Source organism: Platalea leucorodia (genome assembly GCF_965183815.1).
Source record: "Platalea leucorodia genome assembly, chromosome: Z".
In the NCBI taxonomy this organism is placed as follows: domain Eukaryota; kingdom Metazoa; phylum Chordata; class Aves; order Pelecaniformes; family Threskiornithidae; genus Platalea; species Platalea leucorodia.
In genome coordinates this window covers 46,482,524-46,503,419 of record NC_138858.1, presented here as the reverse complement: position 1 = coordinate 46,503,419, position 20,896 = coordinate 46,482,524, and the positions used below count along the sequence as shown (strand labels likewise).

Sequence of the window (20,896 nt, the reverse complement as noted above, 5' to 3'; positions counted from 1 at the left end):
AGGGAGGCAAAGCTGTGGCTGGCTGGCTTATCTGCGTACCATCGTAATGGACTGAAACTAGTTTCATTTCGTAGGTTTTGAGTACTGCCTGTGTACGTGTGTAATAGAAATGCACAGGGGAACAGCAGAAGGAGAGACTGCGTGAGGAGGTGGAGCAGAAGGAAGCCCTTAACAGCAGTCAAAGTTGAGGGAGATAGGTTGCGTAGGGTGCCAAGGAGAGAGGTGCGACGACAAAGACCCTTCCTGGTTCCCGTCCCGGCAGGGAGAGGGTGCTGGAGGGGGAGAAGGGAAGGCGCCTGCGGCTTTCCCCGGCACTGGTGCTCGCCCAGGGTGGAGCGCGTCCCGTAGCGGGGGGCTGTCTGGTCTCCTTGCCAGTCTGCGCTGTTCTTGTCTTTCTCTGCACACTGCTGCTTTTTGGGTTGGTTGGTAAAGGTTGAGTTTCAGGTGAACACATTGGGATACTATTCTCAGTCTTTGTTTTGTTATGGTTACTGAGTCATGAAGGGTTTTTATTTTCTGTTTCTCTTTGGTTCCTGTTGTGGTGATGACCGGTATTGCAAATTGAAGAGGTTGCCTGCATTGGTTATTGCTCACGCCGTAATGTAAGCATTGTAAGGAGTACTGTTCTACACGTCTGATTTATCAAAAAGCGTCAGCATCTTTTGGAGGGATGAAATGAACACATTGTTTGTGTGAGGTGTCCATGACTACTAGAGGTACAATTTTATTGCTTTGAGTTGTCACTGTCAAAAGGTTGGGCTGGATTGCTCTAATGCTCCACATTTACAGTCCTGGAAAAATGAAAAAGGTGGTGTTGCTCGAGCAAAGCAGAAGTGCGTCTGCTCACCCACAAGTGCTCAGGTGGAAACACGTTAAGGCCCGTATCCTTCAGAGGGGAAATTCTCCAGAACATTTAGCTCTGTTCACGCACCTCAGGCTTGTCACAGAAGAACTTTGGCTCCAAAACCAGTCAGTATTTCTTGAAATCTTGGCTTTGGTTTCTCAAAGTCTGTCCTCCACATTGCTAGGCAAACATTTTTATCCCAAGTGTTTGGCTTTCAGGAATGTTCTTTTCTAGAGAGAGCTTGCTCTCTACTAAGCTACTTGTTGCACAGTTGTGCACAAGGTAACTATTGAATGGTTAATAGAGGTAGTGTTCATGTCTGAAAAAAAATAACAAAACCTCAGGCTATATGATGCAATTCCAGTAACCTGAAGTGGAACATTGTAAGATATTCTGAAAAATAAATATTTCATGCCTTTTGAGCAACTGGACAGTAAATTAACAAGCAGTGATTTTTGGCTATCACTCATGGCTTGATTTAGGATCAGTCTCTTAGCATAGCAGAAGTCAAACTTACTCCTGAGACTGCTCAGTGTGGAAGGGACTGCAGTCCTGGTGCTGGATTCCAGAATTCTTTATAAGCATGTTAATGTAATGCCACGTACATTTTGGATGCTAATTGTGAGAAAGGTGTAGGTAAGACAGTGACATTTGCAGTGGAAATGAGCACATGAGATGAATGACCCAGTAACTTCGAAATTGTTAGTAAGTCACTGGAAGGAAATTTGTCAGAAATTGTGCCAGTGAAAACAAACACGGTTTCACGGTTATGTCATTGGAGGGTGCATCAGTGTTGTATGTATAGTAGTACGTAGTATGCACACTAGAGGCAAGCAGTTTTGTTTTTCTGGGTGCTTCTCACTTAAGATGCGCCGAAGCATTTTAATGTATGATGACTGAAACACTGGGACTGTGACCTCAGTGCTTGGTAATGGCATCTAGAGCCTTTCACCTACAGGTCATGGGTTCAGGCCTGCCTCAAGTTAAGGATGACTAAAACTTGTTACCACCTGACAGCTGTTCATTGCTCTTGGGGGAGGGAGGCACGGTGGTCCTTACATAGCTCCTAGCAAGCCAGCGTCCGTACTGACAATTACTGCTCTCTTCAGCCCCTTCTGAAGGGCAAAGAATTTAGTACCTTGACCAGCTTCCCTTCAAGTCGTCGGGGAGGTTCACGAGGAGCAGCCGTGTGTTTCATGGTGTGGGATGCTGACTTGCCCAAGGCAGATGTCCCGTGTTCTGGCAAAGAGCTAAGAGGGAAGCCTGTGGATATCGGGGAGGGGGGGAGGGAAGGGGGAGATCCTTTCCTCTACTCCGGAAAAAAAGTTTTTAACAAGAACTAATACTCAGCAACAAAGATGCTGGCAGTGCAACTGCCGCATGTTGAACACTGGCCTTCAAACACATTCTTGAGAATTAGAAACTGATACATTAAGTGAGGAATAGTGCCAGGACACTGGTGTTATTACTTTGTTGTGATTTTTTCCCCCTTTTTTTAAAATTTGTTAGCTAAATTGTACAGATGGCATAGTATCTCCTTTCTAGTAGGCAGACACCCAGAATCTGATGACACAGCTGGAAGGATAGTGTACAAACTGCTGCATTGTGTTACCACTGGCCGTGAGACCATGTACCGATCTGTTATTTAAATCAGCATTTTGGCTTGTGGGAATTTGTGCCACCAGCTCAGCCATCTAGGCGCTAGATCATAAGGAATCATGTAATAAAGGACTTGAATACCATCAAGTGACTTTTGATAGATCAAAAAAAGAGAGCGATGTGTGGATTTTGTCACCAGAATAATAAAGTGAAATAGTTCTGTCTGATATGGAATAAAATGGGAAGCGTTGGTACTGTGTGCCATATAGACAATTTAAGTCAGTAGCATTTTGAGTGTAAAATGTTGTTGTCACCAAATGTAAGAAAACAGAGTCCATAAAGCAAAACCACAAAACACCAGCATTTTGTTCATTGGTCATATTTTCCATTACATCATTTGTCCTATAGTGTGGAACTCCTATGGTGACTATTATGCGTGTTTTTTTTTTTTTTTCTTACAAGCCTAAGGAATGACTTTCTGCAGAGTGTGCAAGTGTTGAGCATAGTGTTTCGTATCCTCAGCACAATGAGGCCGGAGGCTTCAGGTACATTTCATTGACATTTTTAGTGGTTTCTTTCCTGGGTTTTTGCACCAGTGGTGGATAGTCTGGGGGGAAAAAAAAAGGCAATAAGAGTGCTTGATTTTAAAAAGTGCATATTCAGCTGATTGTGCTGATTGTGGAGCCTTAAGGTCTCCGGGTATGGCAGCCTCCAGTGATCTTTGCAAACTTTAAATTAAAATAAATGAAAACGTAACTGGTAGAAACTTTTTAAATTTTTTTTTTTTTGCCTTCCCTTTTGCTCGTTATTACTTCTGATATGTTGAAAGGCCACCAATATATCCATTTGCTTCTGGTCTGTCCATATGTTTTCACATAACGTGACTTTGGCAATCAGAATTTTCCTCTGCGATCTGCATGTATAATTTCTTTGTACCTAAGTGTTACATTGTATAAAGTATCTACATGTGCCTGTGTAGTTACCTTTACTCTATTTGGCTGAAGAAATGTACATAACAGATCCATCAAAGAAATAATTAAATGGTGTAATGCCTTAAGAAGAACATGGAGCAGATCTGTTGCTGGGTTCTGGAACATGCACCCGCCTTCTTGGGTGGTTTTGCTGTTCCTGTTTTGAATGTTAACAGGGGAAAAAAACGGCTTCTGTTCTGATGACTGACTTGTGTGATGCAATTTTGCTTAGCTAAATCTGCCTTGTTCAGTGAAGTTAATGTGGTTTGACAGGACCTTGATTAGGAAGCAATCATTTCTGTTGATAGTAAACAGTTGGTCACTTTCAGCAGAGATAGGAATGCCACCCTTTGTCTTGCGTGAAGTATGATTTGTTGGTTCAAGTCCTGGTTAAATTCAAAAGGAAAGCATGGGTGGAATGGGAGAGAATATAGTACCGGGAGTAGAATTTTATGGTAGACTCCACAGACCTCATAAAATTGGGGCTTTATTGTCTTGGCCGGCATTGAGACACAAAAGAGGGAGAGAGACATTTCGTCTCTGGAAGCACTTGCAGTGTACAGGACTGCAAAAGAAAGCTCTGGTTCCAAGACATACAGATTAGGATAACTCTGCTCTCTTATCCCCACCCCATATTCCTGTAAGATGAAGCAAAATTTATTAGCGTGTCGTAGATTACTGGTTGGTGGAGAAAGACGGCAGGGAGCATGAACATGAGCCTGATGAGTGAAAGTATTTTTAGGGTTTAATTCTTGATAAAAATTAATGATAGCTTTTTGTAACCATGCATATGGAGTCTCAATGATTGTGTGTTCTCTCAGTGTAGTAAGAGGGATGTTAGGAAGTTATAAAGGGACTCTAGGTAATGAAGATGTACTTTGATTTTTTTTTTTTTTCATACTGTGAGCTGGTCACTGTTACTTGATGTGAAGGAGGTAATGCCACATGTGACAGACTGAAAAAGTGGAGTGTGTTGTGGAAGCACTTATTACTTCAAAGAATTCTTGAACTAGAAATTAAGCAATGCTTCGTGCCAGAATGACTGTATGGTTTAATTGTCGAGGGTCTCATTCTGACTGCTTTATCCATGCAGGGGCTCAGCTTCTTGCCTGGTGGTCCTTTTAGCCCCAGGAGGGTTACGGGTGGGTTAGGGGCCCAAGTGATTGAAAAAGTATGTCTCTGTTCAGGCTTGGGAATGTCATGTCCCACACTGCCAACTGGTTACAGATCAGTCTGCTGTTAACATGTCCTAGGAAGAGATAGATGTACCTGCCTAATTTCTGTTCACACTGTTGCAGAACTAAACTTTGGCAGTAATTCAGATCACCAGTGCCAAGCTGACTAGGACTGAAAAAAAGGTAACAAATTAGACCAGGTCTGTAGCTTGGACTTAGCAGAGCAATGAAGGTAATAAATTGTAAGGGATGGAAGCAACATGTTGGTGGTATTCTTGTCCTCCTCATCTGGATGTGGTATTGATTCAGCTAATGGGCTGAATTAATTGACCCCCGCCTCCCACATGCGTTTGCTAGAGAGACTACAGGGGAGGTTATATAAAGTATATGAACTCTAGCTGAATGCTTTTTTGTAAGAGGGAAGATAATTTTCCATTCTTACGTAATATTTTCTGGCAAGGCAAATTGAAGATGGCTCCCTCTAGAGCCTGTTGACTTTGCAGTCTCCCTCTGCCTTTTTCTTCTTCTTTTTTTTCACCATATTTTAATACGGAGCACACTGTTCAGCTCATGTGGGTTTAAAAACAGATGTTGCACATGAATGATCTCCTGCCTCACAGCGTGTTATGCAGGTACTGGACCACTGCGGTAAATTAGCTGTAGGCGATCCCTTCTGCTACACTCAAAACCGCATCTCTTTATGTGAACTTGGTATTTTTTCTTTTTTTTATTTAAGGCTGAAAGAAGTAGTCATGCTCACTTACTCTTTCCCTCCCTCCTTTTTTTAACTGAAGAGAAACATTCTCCTTCTGCCTTTGCCAAATTATTTAGGAGAAGAGTGTAAATTAAAGCCATTTATCTTGAAATGTGCTATTGGAGCAGACTGTTTATACAAGTGTAAGAAATTGTAACATAGTATTTGGTCTGGTCTGCAAGGAAAAGGTGGGGTTTTTTTGTCTTTCTTTTTTAATTTTTACATATGGGATATTGGTTATAATGTCCAAAAAACTGTTTGAGGCTCCAGTTTACGCATCAATGTTTTAGTGCAGTAGAGGCAATGGTATTTTAATGAGGAATATGGGTTTTGTTCCAGTGTTACTAAAATGAAGTTGTTATTAGAGTTACACTGTGATCAGTTTGAGACAGAATAGTCCATGCATGTGGTCAAGTTTTTCTGACTGGAGAGTGCTCATCGAGTGAATCCAGAATAAGCAGTTACTGGCTAATACAAAGCTGTTGATATTTATCCATCAGTTGGTGGACGAGTGAGTCGGGAGTTAAATTACACACGGCAGAAGATTGGAGAAGAGGCCATGTTTAACCCCCAGCTCATGATCCAGACTCCACAGGAAGATGGTGCTAATGTACTAACAACAGAAGCACTCCGGCAGCACCTTGACTCTGCGCTTCAGGCCAGCAGAGTACACGTCTATATGTACAACAGGTAAGGGGAAAAGCAAACGTTTTCTAGATCATCTGTAACAGCTAAAAAGTGGGGAAGTGCTTCCCTCCGTATATTTTTAAATGGTTAGCACTTCAGAGCCTTTCCCTTAGGGCTATGTTTTGATTTGAATGTTGCTGGTTGCTGATACTTGACGTTGTGGCAAGATACCAGTGACAAGTTGGCTTTTAACAAATAAGATGGGGTTGGAAGAGATTCTGAGAGTGTACCCCTATGAGCAGTGCTACAGTATCCAGCATTTATCTTGGTAAAGGAGTGATGTCTGTGCTCTTAAACATAGGACTTTATGGATGGGATCCCTAACATGGAAAATCCTTCCATATTAGAGTTGAATTCACTTGCTGACACCACCATGAGGTACATAATGACTGTGAACCGTGGCACAGGTTACTATCCTTCCAGTAGCTGGATATAAAGGGAAATACAGACGTGTGAGAAATGGCAGTGGATGGAATAATAGCTGTTTAGTAACATAGACATAATAGAGTTGGCCCTCAGAGTGTCTGTGTGCACATACTGAAGGTTGGGAAATGTGTGTTGTCCAACAAAAAAATAATAAAGGTGCACCTTAGGAAGGTACCAGCTTTGGGCTAGTGAGATGTCTCCCTAAAAAGTGATTCCTCCAGGGTTACTACTCACATGACGAAGTGCCTAGGGGTGCTGCCTGCGAGGCATGAAGCCCCCTGTCTTTCAGCACATCTTTTCAGCACATCCAACTGATGCCTCAGTGAACTAATGCCGAGGCTCCAATTATCTTCTACCCAGCTCCTGCCTTGTCTAAGGCATTAAAAGTCATGGCAGTGGAAGTTGTAACATAGCTGAAAAAGGAAGGCAGAAATCCTAATTGTTTCTTTTCTCCTGCATGTGTGGGTCAGCTGGGAGTATTGTAGCCCTCTGAGCTGGAGCTGGCTTCTCCCTCGCTCATGTCACTGAGTCATGTCTTAAGTCACAGGTGGTCTCATTTATGCAAAGATGGATTTCTGTCCCTTTAACATGTGTTGACTAGCCTCTTAATCCAAAAGCAGCTCCATTATCTTTAATGAGTTTTACAGAGAATGTGAGAGTAACTGAAACAAATGTCTAGTCTGTAACTACAAAAAGAAAGGCCTTTGCTTTTTCGTGAGGTGTAGTATATCTATGCTGAATAATACTTGCCTTTCTCAGTGATTTGCTGCTTGAGGCCAATATGTGTATATAAGTTGCAATTTTAAATGTCTGTTACATTTTAAATATAACTTTTCAGTAATTGCACACGAAAAAAAATTATTCTTTATATTTCTTACAGACAGTGGAAATTGGAACATTTGTGTTATAAATCAGGAGAACTCATCACAGAAGCAGGCTACATGGACCAGGTATGTGAGGCAGCCATTTAGTTACAAGATTTGTGTATTGTCATGATTCAGCTTGTGCTGCTTTGATTATATTCTATTACAACTGTGTTTTTCCCCTTTCTGGTTTTGACAGATCATAGAATATCTTTATCCTTGCTTAATTATCACTCCTTTGGACTGCTTCTGGGAGGGAGCAAAGCTACAATCAGGAACTGCCTATCTATTGTAAGCATGTTTTTTTTTAACTTTCTGGTCTGACTGATTTTAATTGTATAACTGTGTATGATTTTTCAGTTGCTTTCCCATTGTTTATTCAGATTCTGGTTTAACAGAAACATAAAAGATACAGTGTAGTGTCTCTACAGAAAATATGCATGGATTTTTTTTTTTATTGAACAAAGATTTTCTTGTTTCTAAGAGGTGATTTGTAGGCATCGATTTAAATCCTATGTTATTTTTCCCAGCATGCAAAAATAAAATGTAAGTTCTGAATTCAAGCTTTAACAATTTTATGCCTTTTATTTTTCTTCCTGAAATAACCTTGTTTCTGGTGTTTTTCATTTTGTTTGGGTTTGTTTCTTTTTTTTTTTCCACAAAATACAAAAACACTGACTGGCTGGGAGCTTTATTCTTAAGAAATGTCTTGAGTTAAATTTCAAGTCTTCCTAAGCAATAAAGAACAAATCCTTTGCTCATGCGATCATTAAAGAAACCATATAGTATCTTTTATGGGTGGTTTCTCACAGTTTACAAGTGTGATATTATATGCCCTGAATCCTTTAAAGAGTTAATTGTTAATCTGTGCAGGCATTTTCTGTTAATTATGCAAGAGTTAGCATTTGAGTTATTGTTTCTGTCCTGGTTTGCATGTCTCTGTAAAAGCAATTTGCAATGGCCATCTCCTAACCTTTAGTGTACAGTTTTAGATGGGGAAATAAGGGGGTTTGTGTTTTCTGGTTGGGAGATTCGGAATAATGACTTAAGCCTGGTTAAGCAGATACAGTGTGGTTTGAACCACAGAATAAGGCAGCCAAAAGCCTTTCTAGTCTGGCAACATCACAAATTCAGAAGTGGGGGGTGGGAGACGTGACAGTGATAGTGGTGACAGCCATGGTAGCAGAAAAGCTTGATGGTTGATAGTCAAGCTGCCAGGGCATTTGAAGGAGCGCAGTATTGTTATAGATAAATAAAGATCAGCTATATTGATTGATTACATTTGCAAGATGATTATTAGACTAGCAAGAAGTAATCTGATACTATGAGAAAGGCTTTCTTTCCTCAGCCCCCTCTCTTCTCTCCCTCTCCCCTCCCCCCCTACTTCTTTGAAGCAGCAGTTGGCTGCTTTTTTGTTATTTAGGTGCTTGATGATTTGTTTTGCTTTGCTTGTAAATGGAAGTGTTTTTAACCTGTGAATATTCCATTTATTCCATTCCATTATTACAATAACTTTGTAAGAACTGAATATTTTTGTTAAAATTACAACTGGGCTGCAAGAAAAGTACATAAACAAATGTAATTAAAACATGCCTTACATTTTATGAAACAACCTTACCAGGAAAGGTTTTAACTTGTAACAGAAACTAACTCAATTATTTGTGCAAATATGGATTTTACAAGTATGTTTGTTTCAGTACTTCTTTTGTCTTTTTTGTGTGTGTCATTTTCTCCTGGTTTCTCTTGCAGAGGAAAGCCCCCTTTGCAGTGGATCAACTTTGACCCCTTAGAATTCTTGGAAGAGTTAAAAAAAATAAACTACCAAGTGGAGAGCTGGGAAGAAATGCTGAATAAAGCGGAGGTTGGTCATGGTTATATGGATCGACCCTGCCTGAATCCTGCTGATCCCGATTGCCCAATCACAGCTCCCAATAAAAATTCCACCAAAGTAAGTTTGCTTGTCCTTGTGCATATCTTTTCAAGGGAGGCTGGGGTCAGGGGGGGAGGTCAGAGAGGAGAGAAGAAGGTACCATTTTCTTCCAAGCAATATATAGTTCGTATTCTTGAGTGATGTCATTTTTCTGTTCCTGTTATATGCTGTATGCTGTTAGCCCACAGTCACGACCTTCCCCTCATTCTGTGATGTAGTACTTAATTCCTCATATTTAGAGTGAGAATACAGTTGTCAGTTACTGGCTGGGTGTGGCAGTGCGGTGATGTGGCATTTGAGCAAACCTGATGCCTCAGACAGATGTAGCCGCTGCTGGAATACAGCTGCCACTATACACTCACACCACACAGCAAAGCCTTCCTTCAGGTAGGGCCAGTTTTGTTGATTTTTGTGAAGAATTTGAAGTCACGGGCTCCAATTTTATATATCCCTTTATCAATCATATCAGGCTTTGGAGAAATTGCCGTCTGGTCAACACATATCCAGCTGATTTGTTCAACTTGATTTGCTGAAGACCTCCTAGATTGTCTTGAATGTCTGTTCTAAGTACACTGGGTGTTGAATTAGGGTATGAGTTTGTCTGAAGTTATGAAACTGATTAATTGCTTCTCTATAACTTTTTCTAGCCTCTTGATATAGCCCTTGTTTTGAGTGGTGGATGCTATGGACTGTCAAGAAAATACATGCATTGGCAGGAGGAGTTGATTATAGGTGGTACAGTCAAGAACAGTTCTGGTAAACTTGTCAGGTAAACAAATACTTAAAGAAAATGTCAAAAGTTTTTCTTTGTTAGAGTTTGGGTTTTGGGACGGGGAGGATCATGCAAAATCTACTGCCCTTCATGTGTATTGTGAATCCCGGTTTAGGAGGACATGCCTCAAGAGAAAAGAATTTAAAAGAGTGATTAGACAGTTGTTTAAATTTAAGGAGGCGTCATTGCTTCCTGCTTCTGACCTCAGAATGATAGTGTACCTTGCTCAGAAAGAAAGCTTTTTCCTGGCAACTTTGTTGTTTAGAATGTAGGTATAAAGCATTGAACAGTGTTTAAAGCACTGAACACCTTTGATCATGTTTTGAAATACGATCACAGGCAAAAGGGGAAAAAAATAATTTTGATAATATGCTCACTCATTTGACTTCTGTCAGAATTCCAAAATCTCCACTGAACTTGTTGTTCAGAATCAATATAGAGAAAAGTCTATTTTTATGTCCCCACACCGTGAATAGAGTTTTGAGTGATAAAACAAACCCCTTTGTTTCAGACTTCTTGAAGAAGTCATAGAACACTGGACTTAAGTGGGGGAAAAACCTGTGAAATAGATAGGCTTGTTTCAGAAATAGTTCTGAAAAAGATAGGCCATACTAAACCAAACGACACATATATTTCAGAAATAGTTCTGAAAAAGATAGGCCATACTAAACCAAACGACACATAATTATTTCATATTTAATACAGAGAACTTTTACTAGAACTTTTAATGTTAATTTTGACCTTTTTTACATTCACACTAGACATTGATAAGTCTTTCAACAAGTAGCCAAAGAACATATTTTTAGTAAAAAATAGAACAGTTCCTTAAGCTTCTAAAATTGTTGGATACAGTTGCATACTGTGGAAATTCAGGATGAATAGTTACTGCCATTGTGTACTCCTTGCAGCTTGTCAGGCACCAGGAGTTTAATCTGGCATTTCTCTCCAAGGGATGAAAAAGTCCAAGGTCTTCAAATGACAAATTGCCAAGAGCATTTACAAGATCTCGCAGAAATAGCTGTTCCCGTGGCATCCTCAAAGTAATCCGTCTATCAATCATGATCTTTATAACTGATTTGTAGGGTTACATTCTTTGCTCCTGAAACTGATCCTATTGAAAATAATGGCAAAACTCTCATTAACTTCAGTGAAACCAGATTTAGCCTCAATACTGTGTAGGCCCATACAGCTGCACCAGATACACAGTAGAATAATTCTACTCTGTTCAATTTTAATACGAACATGTGCCCTATAAAATCAAGAACTCATGCAAGCTCCTGTTAGGGTCTCATTTGGGACTTGATGCCATGAAAATAATTTCCTAAAAATGCTCATTTTGTGCTTCTTCCTCCTCTCCCTTCTCTCCATGTCACAGTGCCCAGGCTTTGCAAACCATGTTTCAGTTAATGACTCCTAAGCAAATGTATGAGCACTTCAAGGGATATGAATATGTTTCGCATATCAACTGGAACGAGGATAAGGCAGCAGCAATTCTGGAAGCCTGGCAGAGGATGTATGTTGAGGTAATATTGAAAATAACCTAGATATCCTACTATAAAGTCCTGCTGAGGTCCACTGCCTTCTGTCATGGCTTTTTACAGTATTTCTTCAAGGAAGATGCTTAAACCAGAACTGACTCATTGCCTCCCAGTTTTTAGGCTGTTTTTTCATTTGTTTTTTGTTTGTTTGGTTGGGTTTTTTTCCAACTAAGAAGCTGCTTGGTTATTCACATATGAGAAGCCATGAAGGTTTTGCTTTTTCCTGTCTGGGACATTTTTGCTTTGCTGGGGCTGAGAAGGAATCAAAAAGCTAGCTGGAATTTATAAGCTTTTGGTTGGCGTGGTTGTTCTAAAGGTGTCTGGAAAACATTAGCCAGCCATGGGCTGCTCTCCCAGCGGCAGCCCGGGTGGGGAGGCTGTGTGACAGTGCCTGGCCTCTGTGTCCCAGGCTCTGACCTCTGCTGCGCTGCTTCTGACCTCTGCAAATGGCCAGGCAGGAGGGAAAGAGGAGCACTCCGAAGAGATCGCTGGCCTTGGGTTAAACGCAAAACTCGTACTGTGGCAAATCCATGGTGGAGTTACGGGGAGAGGATTGAAGTTAAATGTTTGGAATGGGCTGGGACTGCAGTAGCCTTTCCTGAAGGATGCAAATTCTTGTCTGATAATCAGTAGCTTGCAAGAAATAATTACCAAACACATTTGTGTAGCATCAGCATAATCTCTGTGTAGGGTGTGGGCTTTCGCAGGAACATTAAGGCAAAAGTAGTTGATTTCAGATGTGTGCTGTAGAAGATGGTAATAATTTTTTTCTTTAGTCACACCAAGTTTTATTTTTCTTGTCATAGGTTGTTCATCAAAGTGTTGCACAAAACTCTACTCAGAAGGTGCTTTCCTTTACTACGACCACCCTGGATGACATCCTAAAGTCATTTTCTGATGTCAGTGTTATCAGAGTAGCCAGTGGCTACTTACTAATGGTAATAAAATAAAATTATTTATTTTTCTCTGGTAGTAGAGCAGGGCTTAAATATTTGCTTTATTGTTACCAGTCAGTAGTCCAGAACATTTTAGGCATACTTATGATAAAAACTACAGTTTGTAAACTTTTCCTCAGGCTTGTCACCTGTTCCTCTGTGTAACATTTGTGATGTGTCTATTCTGTGTAAAATGTTTGTAAGGATGTGTATTTTGGGTGGGGAGAGAGAGCTGTTAGAGAAGGATCCATTCTAATATTTTGCCTTTTTTCCCCCAACTCCTTCTCCTCCCTCCCCCTTGCTTTAGCTTGCCTACGCCTGTTTAACAATGCTACGGTGGGACTGTGCCAAGTCTCAGGGTGCCGTGGGGCTGGCAGGAGTCTTGTTGGTTGCACTCTCAGTGGCTGCAGGATTGGGCCTGTGCTCATTGATTGGAATTTCCTTTAATGCTGCCACAACTCAGGTATTTAGGAGACACAAGTCTGCTGTTAAATTACAAGTACTCTATTAGTAAATGAACACAACTGAATCTTTGAGGGGAAAAAAGCTGCAGAAGTATTTTGGCTCTAGATTTTTACTTGTTCCTTTCTCCTGTCTCATAGCTTATGCTGTGAGAAATTAAGTGATCATGCTGCCAAATGATACTAAAGAAAAAAGCAGGTATCCTGTAGTTCGTATAATTACTAGATTCTGGGTTATTTGATTTTTCTGTGTCCCAATACAAGTGGAGGCATGCAGTTGTTCATAAGAAACTGCAGGTTTTGTCTTTACATCTGAATATATCAAGATGTTCAAATTCTGAAAATATTTTTACTATAACTTGAATTATTATCAGATATTCTTTGTCTACCCTAAACTTGAATTACTTTTGGTGAGATTTTGTGTCTGTAAATGGTATACTGCAAGTTTCTCAGCAGTATTCCAGAATAAAAGTTAATAGCTGTATTGCATCCTTTTGATTTTCATTTTATCCTTGGATTTGTGTACAGTGTAATGTAGAAGTTGCTTTAATTAGCCATTTAATGGCTAGCTGCATGGCAGATCATAAAACAGCCTTCTTGGATTTTGTTTGTTTTGTTTCTCCCCCAAGGTTTTGCCTTTTCTTGCTCTTGGAGTTGGTGTAGATGATGTTTTCCTTCTGGCACATGCATTTAGCGAAACAGGGCAGAATAAGAGAATTCCATTCGAGGTAATGACAAAATGGGGATTTGGGGGAAGATAAAACAAAAGGCTTCATATGGGAAAAGATAACTGTATCCAGAATTAATTAGTAGTTATTAAAAAACCCTGGTTTTTTTCTCAATAGCTTTTTCTAGGGTCTGGAAATTCTTATTTCTGTCAAAATAGGAAATGATGGCAATGCATGTAATTCTAGAATGTTTTGGAATGTTCACTTTTTTTTTTTTTTTTTAATAGTGTCTTAGATTTATTTTGTCTTGAAAATTTAATTCGTAGCTGTCACATAAAGGCTAATTTACATAATCCAAATTTTGCCCAAAATTTCAGCGAAAGTCGATGTAAATTTAGGAACAAATTCAAATACGAGTCTGACAGCTGAATGATAGAACGCTTTCAATGGAAGAACACAAAAATGTTAAGGTGAAAAGGAGAAGGAGGACAGCGTAGGAAACAAACGTTTCTTTTATTTGTATGAACTGTTACCTTTACTTACTTGTTATGGCCTTAAATTTGAGTTATTCTGTATATTTTTCTCTGTTTTTCTTTTCTGATGTTTATAATTGACCATGACATTTCAAAGCATAACATATTAATGTTATGAAATGTAAGATGTCATCACTTTCCTTTTATTGACCTTCTTACCCTCAGTCCAAAGTTTCATATCCAAAGTACAAACCATTTAAAAGCAATGTGTATTTGCCTGTTCTGTTTTGTATCTTCCATGTGCTCTTTCCAGCTGGTTTGGCATGCAGGCACTACAACCTCACTCTACTATAACCTCCATACGCTTCAAAATAGCCTGTTGGGTTGGGAAAGGGTCATGTGTTTATCTTGATTTCTCTTGTGTTTTTTGTGTGTGGTCCCTGGATTTTGGGTTGGTTTTTTTGTTTTGTTACATACTTTAAGATGTGTAGCCGTGTTATGCCTCTACACTGTTAATACATGCTTATTTTGTCTGAAAAAATGAGAACACCAAGCGACTCCACTGGTAGAAAATACACCCTACTTAATTACAGATGTATTTGATATCATGTCAGTGCGCATTTAGTTTTGTGTTCTGAAGCTAGAATCAGCTTTGATAATGGTTTCTATCCGCAAAAAACATGAGCACTTTTTTTGTCATCTGCTTTTCTCCTGAACGGTATACTTAGTATATTGTTTATTCTCACATACTCTCAAATGCACACTTGTATTCAGAATTTCATTGTAATAACTTTTCACTGTTACTGTGTTATATCTGTAGGATGACCCCTTCATTTGCAGGACATCACCTTATTCACTTGACTTTTAAGATACATCATTTGTTTTGCAGGACAGAACAGGTGAATGTTTGAAGCGAACAGGAGCAAGTGTAGCCCTTACATCTATCAGCAATGTTACTGCTTTCTTTATGGCTGCCTTAATCCCTATTCCTGCTTTACGAGCATTTTCACTCCAAGTAAGTTTATATGCTGTTTTGTTAGCTCTTATGCATGGTCCCATCATGGAAGGCCAGTGATGATACCTGTTAGTGGTAGTGTTAAAGTCTGCGTTCAGTGCTGCTGCAGTTCACTGAAGCAATATGTGATCACTGTTTACCGTAGATCTGGGTAATAACAACTGCTGTCTGCCCTTGATTCTGCTCCTCCCATTTTTCATGCCTGGAGTCTCTCGCATCCTGTTAGCAGGTGAAAGAATACCCTGCCCCATCACAGCTGGGTTGAGTGCAAAAACCAAGATGTATGCAACTAAGCAGAAACAAGTCTCCAGAAAGATTTGCATTCTTAAGTCAAGAGGAGTAGACTGTACTGTAGTGTGTACTGTAACATTCCTCAGTAGGATTTTAATCCTGTCATTCACGTTTGTCCAATTTGCTGCTCTTAAAAACTGTAACCAAAGTGCAATGACAGCAGTGAATATGCATTTGCCATATTAATTATTACTGCAGCAGTTTGTACTGCCTTGTTCCCAATGTAATTTTAGCAAACTTGAAGAAAACTTCAAGAATTTTACATTCCAACTGCTTTGAGAGAAAATGTGAATTTTATGTGCTGAACCATGTATCGCTCGCTCTCCCTTTCTCTCTTTGTCTTCCTGTATTTGTTTGTGATAGTATACCTTCAGGAATATGAAATATTAAGGATGCTAGAGAAGGTTTTCTGCTATAAGCAAGGGCCCTTTGAAGAAAGCTTTGGGAATTTCTGCCCTGACACTGCTTTAATACACAAGCAATTGATAGCACTATGGTGCCTTGGTGCACAACAGGCAAACTGTACTTTTTCAGTATTTTTCTTCTGCTATAGCCTGGTTGGCTACCCAGAGGGAGCAAGGGCTGCAATTTTTCTTAATACGTGTGGCAATTATTGTTGTTTTCAGAGATTTAAGTATGCCTGCATTAAGCTGTAAAATGGTAAACTGTTTGCGATTGCAGTTACGTTACCAGTAAGTATTAATAATTTGTTTGCCATTTCCTTCTCAATAGGCAATTTGGTAGTGAATAATAGAGAAGGTGAAGGTCTCATTGGTGTTCTGCATTGTTTATCAGATGTCTGTGGCAACTAAAACTAGATCCTTCATCCGGAATGGTTAGCAGTATTTAGCTCTGCTGATTTGCCAAAACCTAGATGTCCCTTCTTGCAGGTGATGTGACAGTGAATTGTTTTATTTTATGGCAAAGACCAGTGTCAATGTGTGAAATATTTTTTGAAGTGTAACACTTCTTCTATTGGAAGATGTTATCTATGTCTCCTAAATCAGTGGCCCAATTTCAAACATTCAACATGTACCTTAAGCAGCTAACAGGGTACTGGAGATCTTCACTAGGAATCAGAGAAGTCTTGTTTTGTCAGGCTTTGTAGTACCTGTGCTTTACAGAAGTTACTTCAGCCTAAATGCATCTCATAAAAAGTACTCAACAGAGATGGGCCATTTTGTCCTAATCGCCCTATTGAGTGGGAGCCATGAAAATTAATTCTTTCTTATCTGATCAAATTTTCCTCAGCCTTTCTCTGTTCTCACTCTTCACATCAGGACATGACAGTTTGCCTTTGGAACCTACATGGAGGCAACAGCTGTAATTGTTACTGCAATCTGAGTATAAGTTAAATATATCTTCCCTAAAGTCTTTTCTTTTTGCCTGCTGCCACGCTGTAGACTGAGTCACTGAAAGTTCAGAAAACGTAGTCTGCATAGCAAAATGACAAACGAAAAGTTTCCAGTGCGATTTCAACATATTCATGTATGAACATGTTGATATTATTCAGAATAAAAACATCACGCTCAAAGTGCTTTTTAAGGCAGTGATTAATATGGAATCTATGTGTAGGAATGTTTGAGTGTCCAGAAATTAATGTTTGAGTTGCTCAATCTTTTCTCACATGCATCTGTAATTTGTCTTTGCTTGCACATAGTAACCCCTTATATGTATAAGAGAGATGGAAAAACGTGCAAAAAAAGGGCAGCTGGAGACCTGTAACGAGGATTTATTGGTGCTAGAGCAATATATACAACTGATATGTATGTAAGTTAGGAACCACTAAAATAACATCCTTTGTTGTTAGAAAGTAACATCTATTACTTGTTTTGTCTGGCTTCACCAGGTAAAATCAAAATCAGGTGATACATTAATCACAACATTCAGAATCAGATAACCATGGCAGATTTTCGTGGGTGGTCTATATTTATATATGGATTTCTTTGTTTACAGTCTTCTTCCTCCCTCTCCCTCTTACTCAGGCTTGTTTAAACAAGAAGTCCTTGCTGTCTTTGATAGCTTCCTAGCAAGACTTAGAAAGCAATGAAATACTGCATTTACTTTTCACAGATGCTGCCTTCTTCTCATCTAGATAGTGAATTTTTAACGGATGGGCTTAAAAAAAGGATTGCTCTTGACCTTGTTTTGCTCTTCATTCACTTTTCTTAAGACATTGCAAGATAATTGTCAAAGTTTCCATAACTTTTGAGGCCCAATATCTGTAAAATAATCCAGCTGCTGAGGGAAAATAAATGGTTTCCTGCGTCTGCAAGCCCAACTTTTCGTTAGAAACTCACGTTTTGCATATCAATGCTTTCTTCTTTCTCCACTTCTGTTCTGTTCCACCAGCTAAAGCAGGTCACTGATACCTCTAAGTTGTTCATTTACTTTATGGAACTCAAACACTGCAGATCTGATGCTGTCTTGGGAGTTTGCTAGGGTTAGCTCCTGCCAAGTTTTATGAAATGGACATCAGTCCTTTTGAAAGTGAGATTTTTAAAATTAATTCCATTATGCAGATAGGGACTGTTTTAGCTTTTTCACTGTTTTAATTTTTTTCATTTGTTGATCTTGTTATCCCCTTATTTAAGCAGTTTTAGGGCTTTGAGAAGTTGAACATGTCTCAAATAGTCAGTCACAAGAATCACCTGGAAGAGTGCTCAGGACTTCGAAGGAGTACATCCTGAGTTTCCAGATGTGTTTCATTTCTTAAAATTGTGACGCAGGGGAGGTTATCAGAGAAATCCACTGAAAGGTTTTGAAGTTTGCAGTAGGAATGTCTTAAACATGGCCCTTTGTTTTGAGTATAAATGAAGGAAGGGAAGGCAGAGCGTGACTACCACTGGGCTGAATTCTTTCCTCAGACAGACTATTGGGACACCGTTACGGAACAAATTCTGCCCAGGAAAGAGGAGGTAGAGCTTCACAAAAATTCATCTACCTCTTCTTGCTTACACCAGAAGCTTCCTCCCCTAACAGCAGAGGAGTGGTGTGGGTTCACTAATGAGCAGGGGGGGAACTTTTCCCATTAAGCCTTAGCAGGAGCTCCTTCCCTCACCATAAGAATGACAAGTTGTTTTCCTAAATGTAGAAGTGCATTACCAGGTGGTGGTGGTGTGTTTGTGGGGAGAAAGAACGTAAGTTTTTAAGCGCATTCAGTTATCTCACTCTGCTGAAGTGGTTTGTCCCCTCCTTTTACCCACATCATTCACGTTTTCCCTGCTCCTGACACGAGAATTTAACAAGGAAATTTAAAGCCTAAGGGAAAAGGGGGGGCAAGGGGGGGACCCAAGTCTGTGCGCTGTCAGGAGGGAGTTGCAGATAGGCAGCAGTAGGGTGGAAGTCTCCCTGACAGACCTCCTCGTCTGTTCATCACCTCTGGCTATACAGCACACCCGTTCTCCTTGGGTGGGCTGCCAGGAATGGCACATAGCAGCACATACCTTCGGTGGGGCCCCAGCCTACCAGCCTGGCTCGCGTCTCCCTTGCTGCCTCCAGCACAGACTGCCATTCTTCTGGCTACGTTAACAGTTGCAGCAGCAATAATATTTTTAGGCTGTGCATTATGAAAAGATGCAAAAAGCGGAGCATTTTTCTCAGAAAGTCACCAACATTTTTTTCTGATTAATGGAATTTTTTTACTACTCTCTGATCTCATTTCACTGAATGCCTTCATTTTACACCCTTTAATAGGCCCCATTTTATCCCTTCTAGGACTGATCTTACCTTTGTTGATTTCTCAAGGAAAAGGTCTGAGGCCCTTTCCTGTCCTATTTGAGCATTCGTCTCTGCCCTGTCCCCAAAAATCCTAAGCGTGCTTTCAGCTTGGGTGCTGCTAACAGATTGCCTGTACTCTGGAAGCTCTGCTACCACAGTTTTTGGTTGGTGTTTTTCCAATCAATGTAATTGTTACAGATTGTAGGGATTGCCATGATCACATTTCTCATACGTTCCTGTTCCCAGCCACCAGATGTCTGAATGGTGTTGGGAGGGGAAGTGGTGGCTGATGCATCAGGTTGGAGATGGAGTCACCGCTCAACAGTTCTTCCTTCCCTCCCTTTATCAAGTCACGGGGTGTTTTTTGATGGTACAACAAATTAGAATCGATACAAGAAAAGTATTTTCTGTATTTAATTGTGGAAACTGAGGACTGTTACATCCTTGAAATGCTGGGGAGGTGGGTGAGGGAGAGACTGTGCGTTATATAGGAAGTGTGGTGTTAAGCTCTAGGAATCTATTTAAGTACAAATCAGAACAGAGAGGATCGTTTAAAAATATTTTATTTGCAGGCTTAGTACATCAACACCAGGATGGCACAGTGGAAAATCTGGTTCTAAAAAGAAATGCCATGTTAATATGCAGATTTACTATGTGTTGTTGGATTAGTTTTGATGCTTCTTAAAAAATCAAATGCTAATATAACTAACTTTAATGGCATCTCTACCATACACTTAAGTACTAGTTTTCAGGTTTAGCGGTATTTGAGATTCAAGGATGTTGGGGTCTACAAAGGGAACTGATAAAGCATGAAGTATTTTCAGTTTATGGAGAGGACTTATGTTAGTTTTTCAGCCATGCTGGGAGGAGTAAGAATTATTGAGTCATGCCTCAGCTGTTTTTTCCAAATTTCAGTAAATATTAGCTGATCTTTGATAGAAGATCTTGGTTAGACACAATTAATTATTCATGTTACATGGGTGATTCAGTCTTCTCTGGTTTAGCAGCAATAAAGAAAGCAGTTGTATGAACTAGGTCCAACAAACACCTTGATGGCAACAGCAGCCATTTGTTTTTCTGACAGATTTCAGTTAATTCTAGAGAGGATCAAAAGGAAATCACTTCATTTTAAAGTCTTGGCTATGACCTTACGTACCTTTCTGTGTGGATATTTATAAATCATGTAATAGTCATTGGATCTTTTGTCTAAAAGGTGGCTAAATGCTAATTTGGCTTTAAGTACTAGGTAAACCTGTTTTAGTAGTTATGTCTACAGACAACCAGCAGGACCAAAATCTTACTTCAAGCAGGCTGGAAACAACAAAAGAGAAACACCAATAAAAACCCCTTTTGTATACAAGATATTTATGATTGAAATGACTAGAAAATATTTACATAACTAGTTGATTCTGTCATTGTCAGAAAAGTAAAACCAATATTTAGTCTTTTTAGTATACTTTGACAGCTTCAAAATCCTAAAAATCTTTCAGTGTGTTTGTTAGTATGTTGATTTTCACAAATAAAGGGACACAAAAATAAAAGTTGAATTATTTAGGCAATTTATATTCTTTATTTGACATGTAAGTCAAGAATTTTTAAAACGTGGATTTTGGATATCACATGTTTTGAGCTGCCCGTTTTGAGGCCTGATTTTTCAACATCAAAAGCAGGCATTTGTTTGTTTTGGAAAAAGGAGGGCCTGTTTATAGGTCAGTGACTTCATTTTTGTAGCCCAACTTTTGTTCTTTTTTGTGACTGTTTTAACCCAAGTGGT

At 39.6% G+C, this 20,896-nt stretch overlaps 1 protein-coding gene across 7 annotated transcripts in view; it reads left to right on the top strand.

Annotated features, from left to right (window-relative positions):
* The window catches only part of PTCH1 (patched 1), a 69,208-nt gene that overhangs the window by 17,715 nt on the left and 30,597 nt on the right, over positions 1 to 20,896 (top strand). For 4 of the 7 annotated variants that reach the window (XM_082335544.1, XM_082335540.1, XM_082335545.1 and 1 more), the window contains 10 exons: positions 5,844 to 6,033; positions 7,337 to 7,406; positions 7,519 to 7,610; positions 9,069 to 9,267; positions 9,897 to 10,018; positions 11,397 to 11,544; positions 12,366 to 12,497; positions 12,802 to 12,957; positions 13,585 to 13,683; positions 14,986 to 15,111. In XM_082335544.1, coding sequence (XP_082191670.1) covers positions 5,903 to 6,033; positions 7,337 to 7,406; positions 7,519 to 7,610; positions 9,069 to 9,267; positions 9,897 to 10,018; positions 11,397 to 11,544; positions 12,366 to 12,497; positions 12,802 to 12,957; positions 13,585 to 13,683; positions 14,986 to 15,111 — 1,275 coding nt within the window. In that variant the 5' untranslated portion in view covers positions 5,844 to 5,902. The remainder of the gene's footprint in view (positions 1 to 5,843; positions 6,034 to 7,336; positions 7,407 to 7,518; positions 7,611 to 9,068; positions 9,268 to 9,896; positions 10,019 to 11,396; positions 11,545 to 12,365; positions 12,498 to 12,801; positions 12,958 to 13,584; positions 13,684 to 14,985; positions 15,112 to 20,896) is intronic. The other 3 variants (XM_082335541.1, XM_082335542.1, XM_082335543.1) reach the window with 3 other exon arrangements.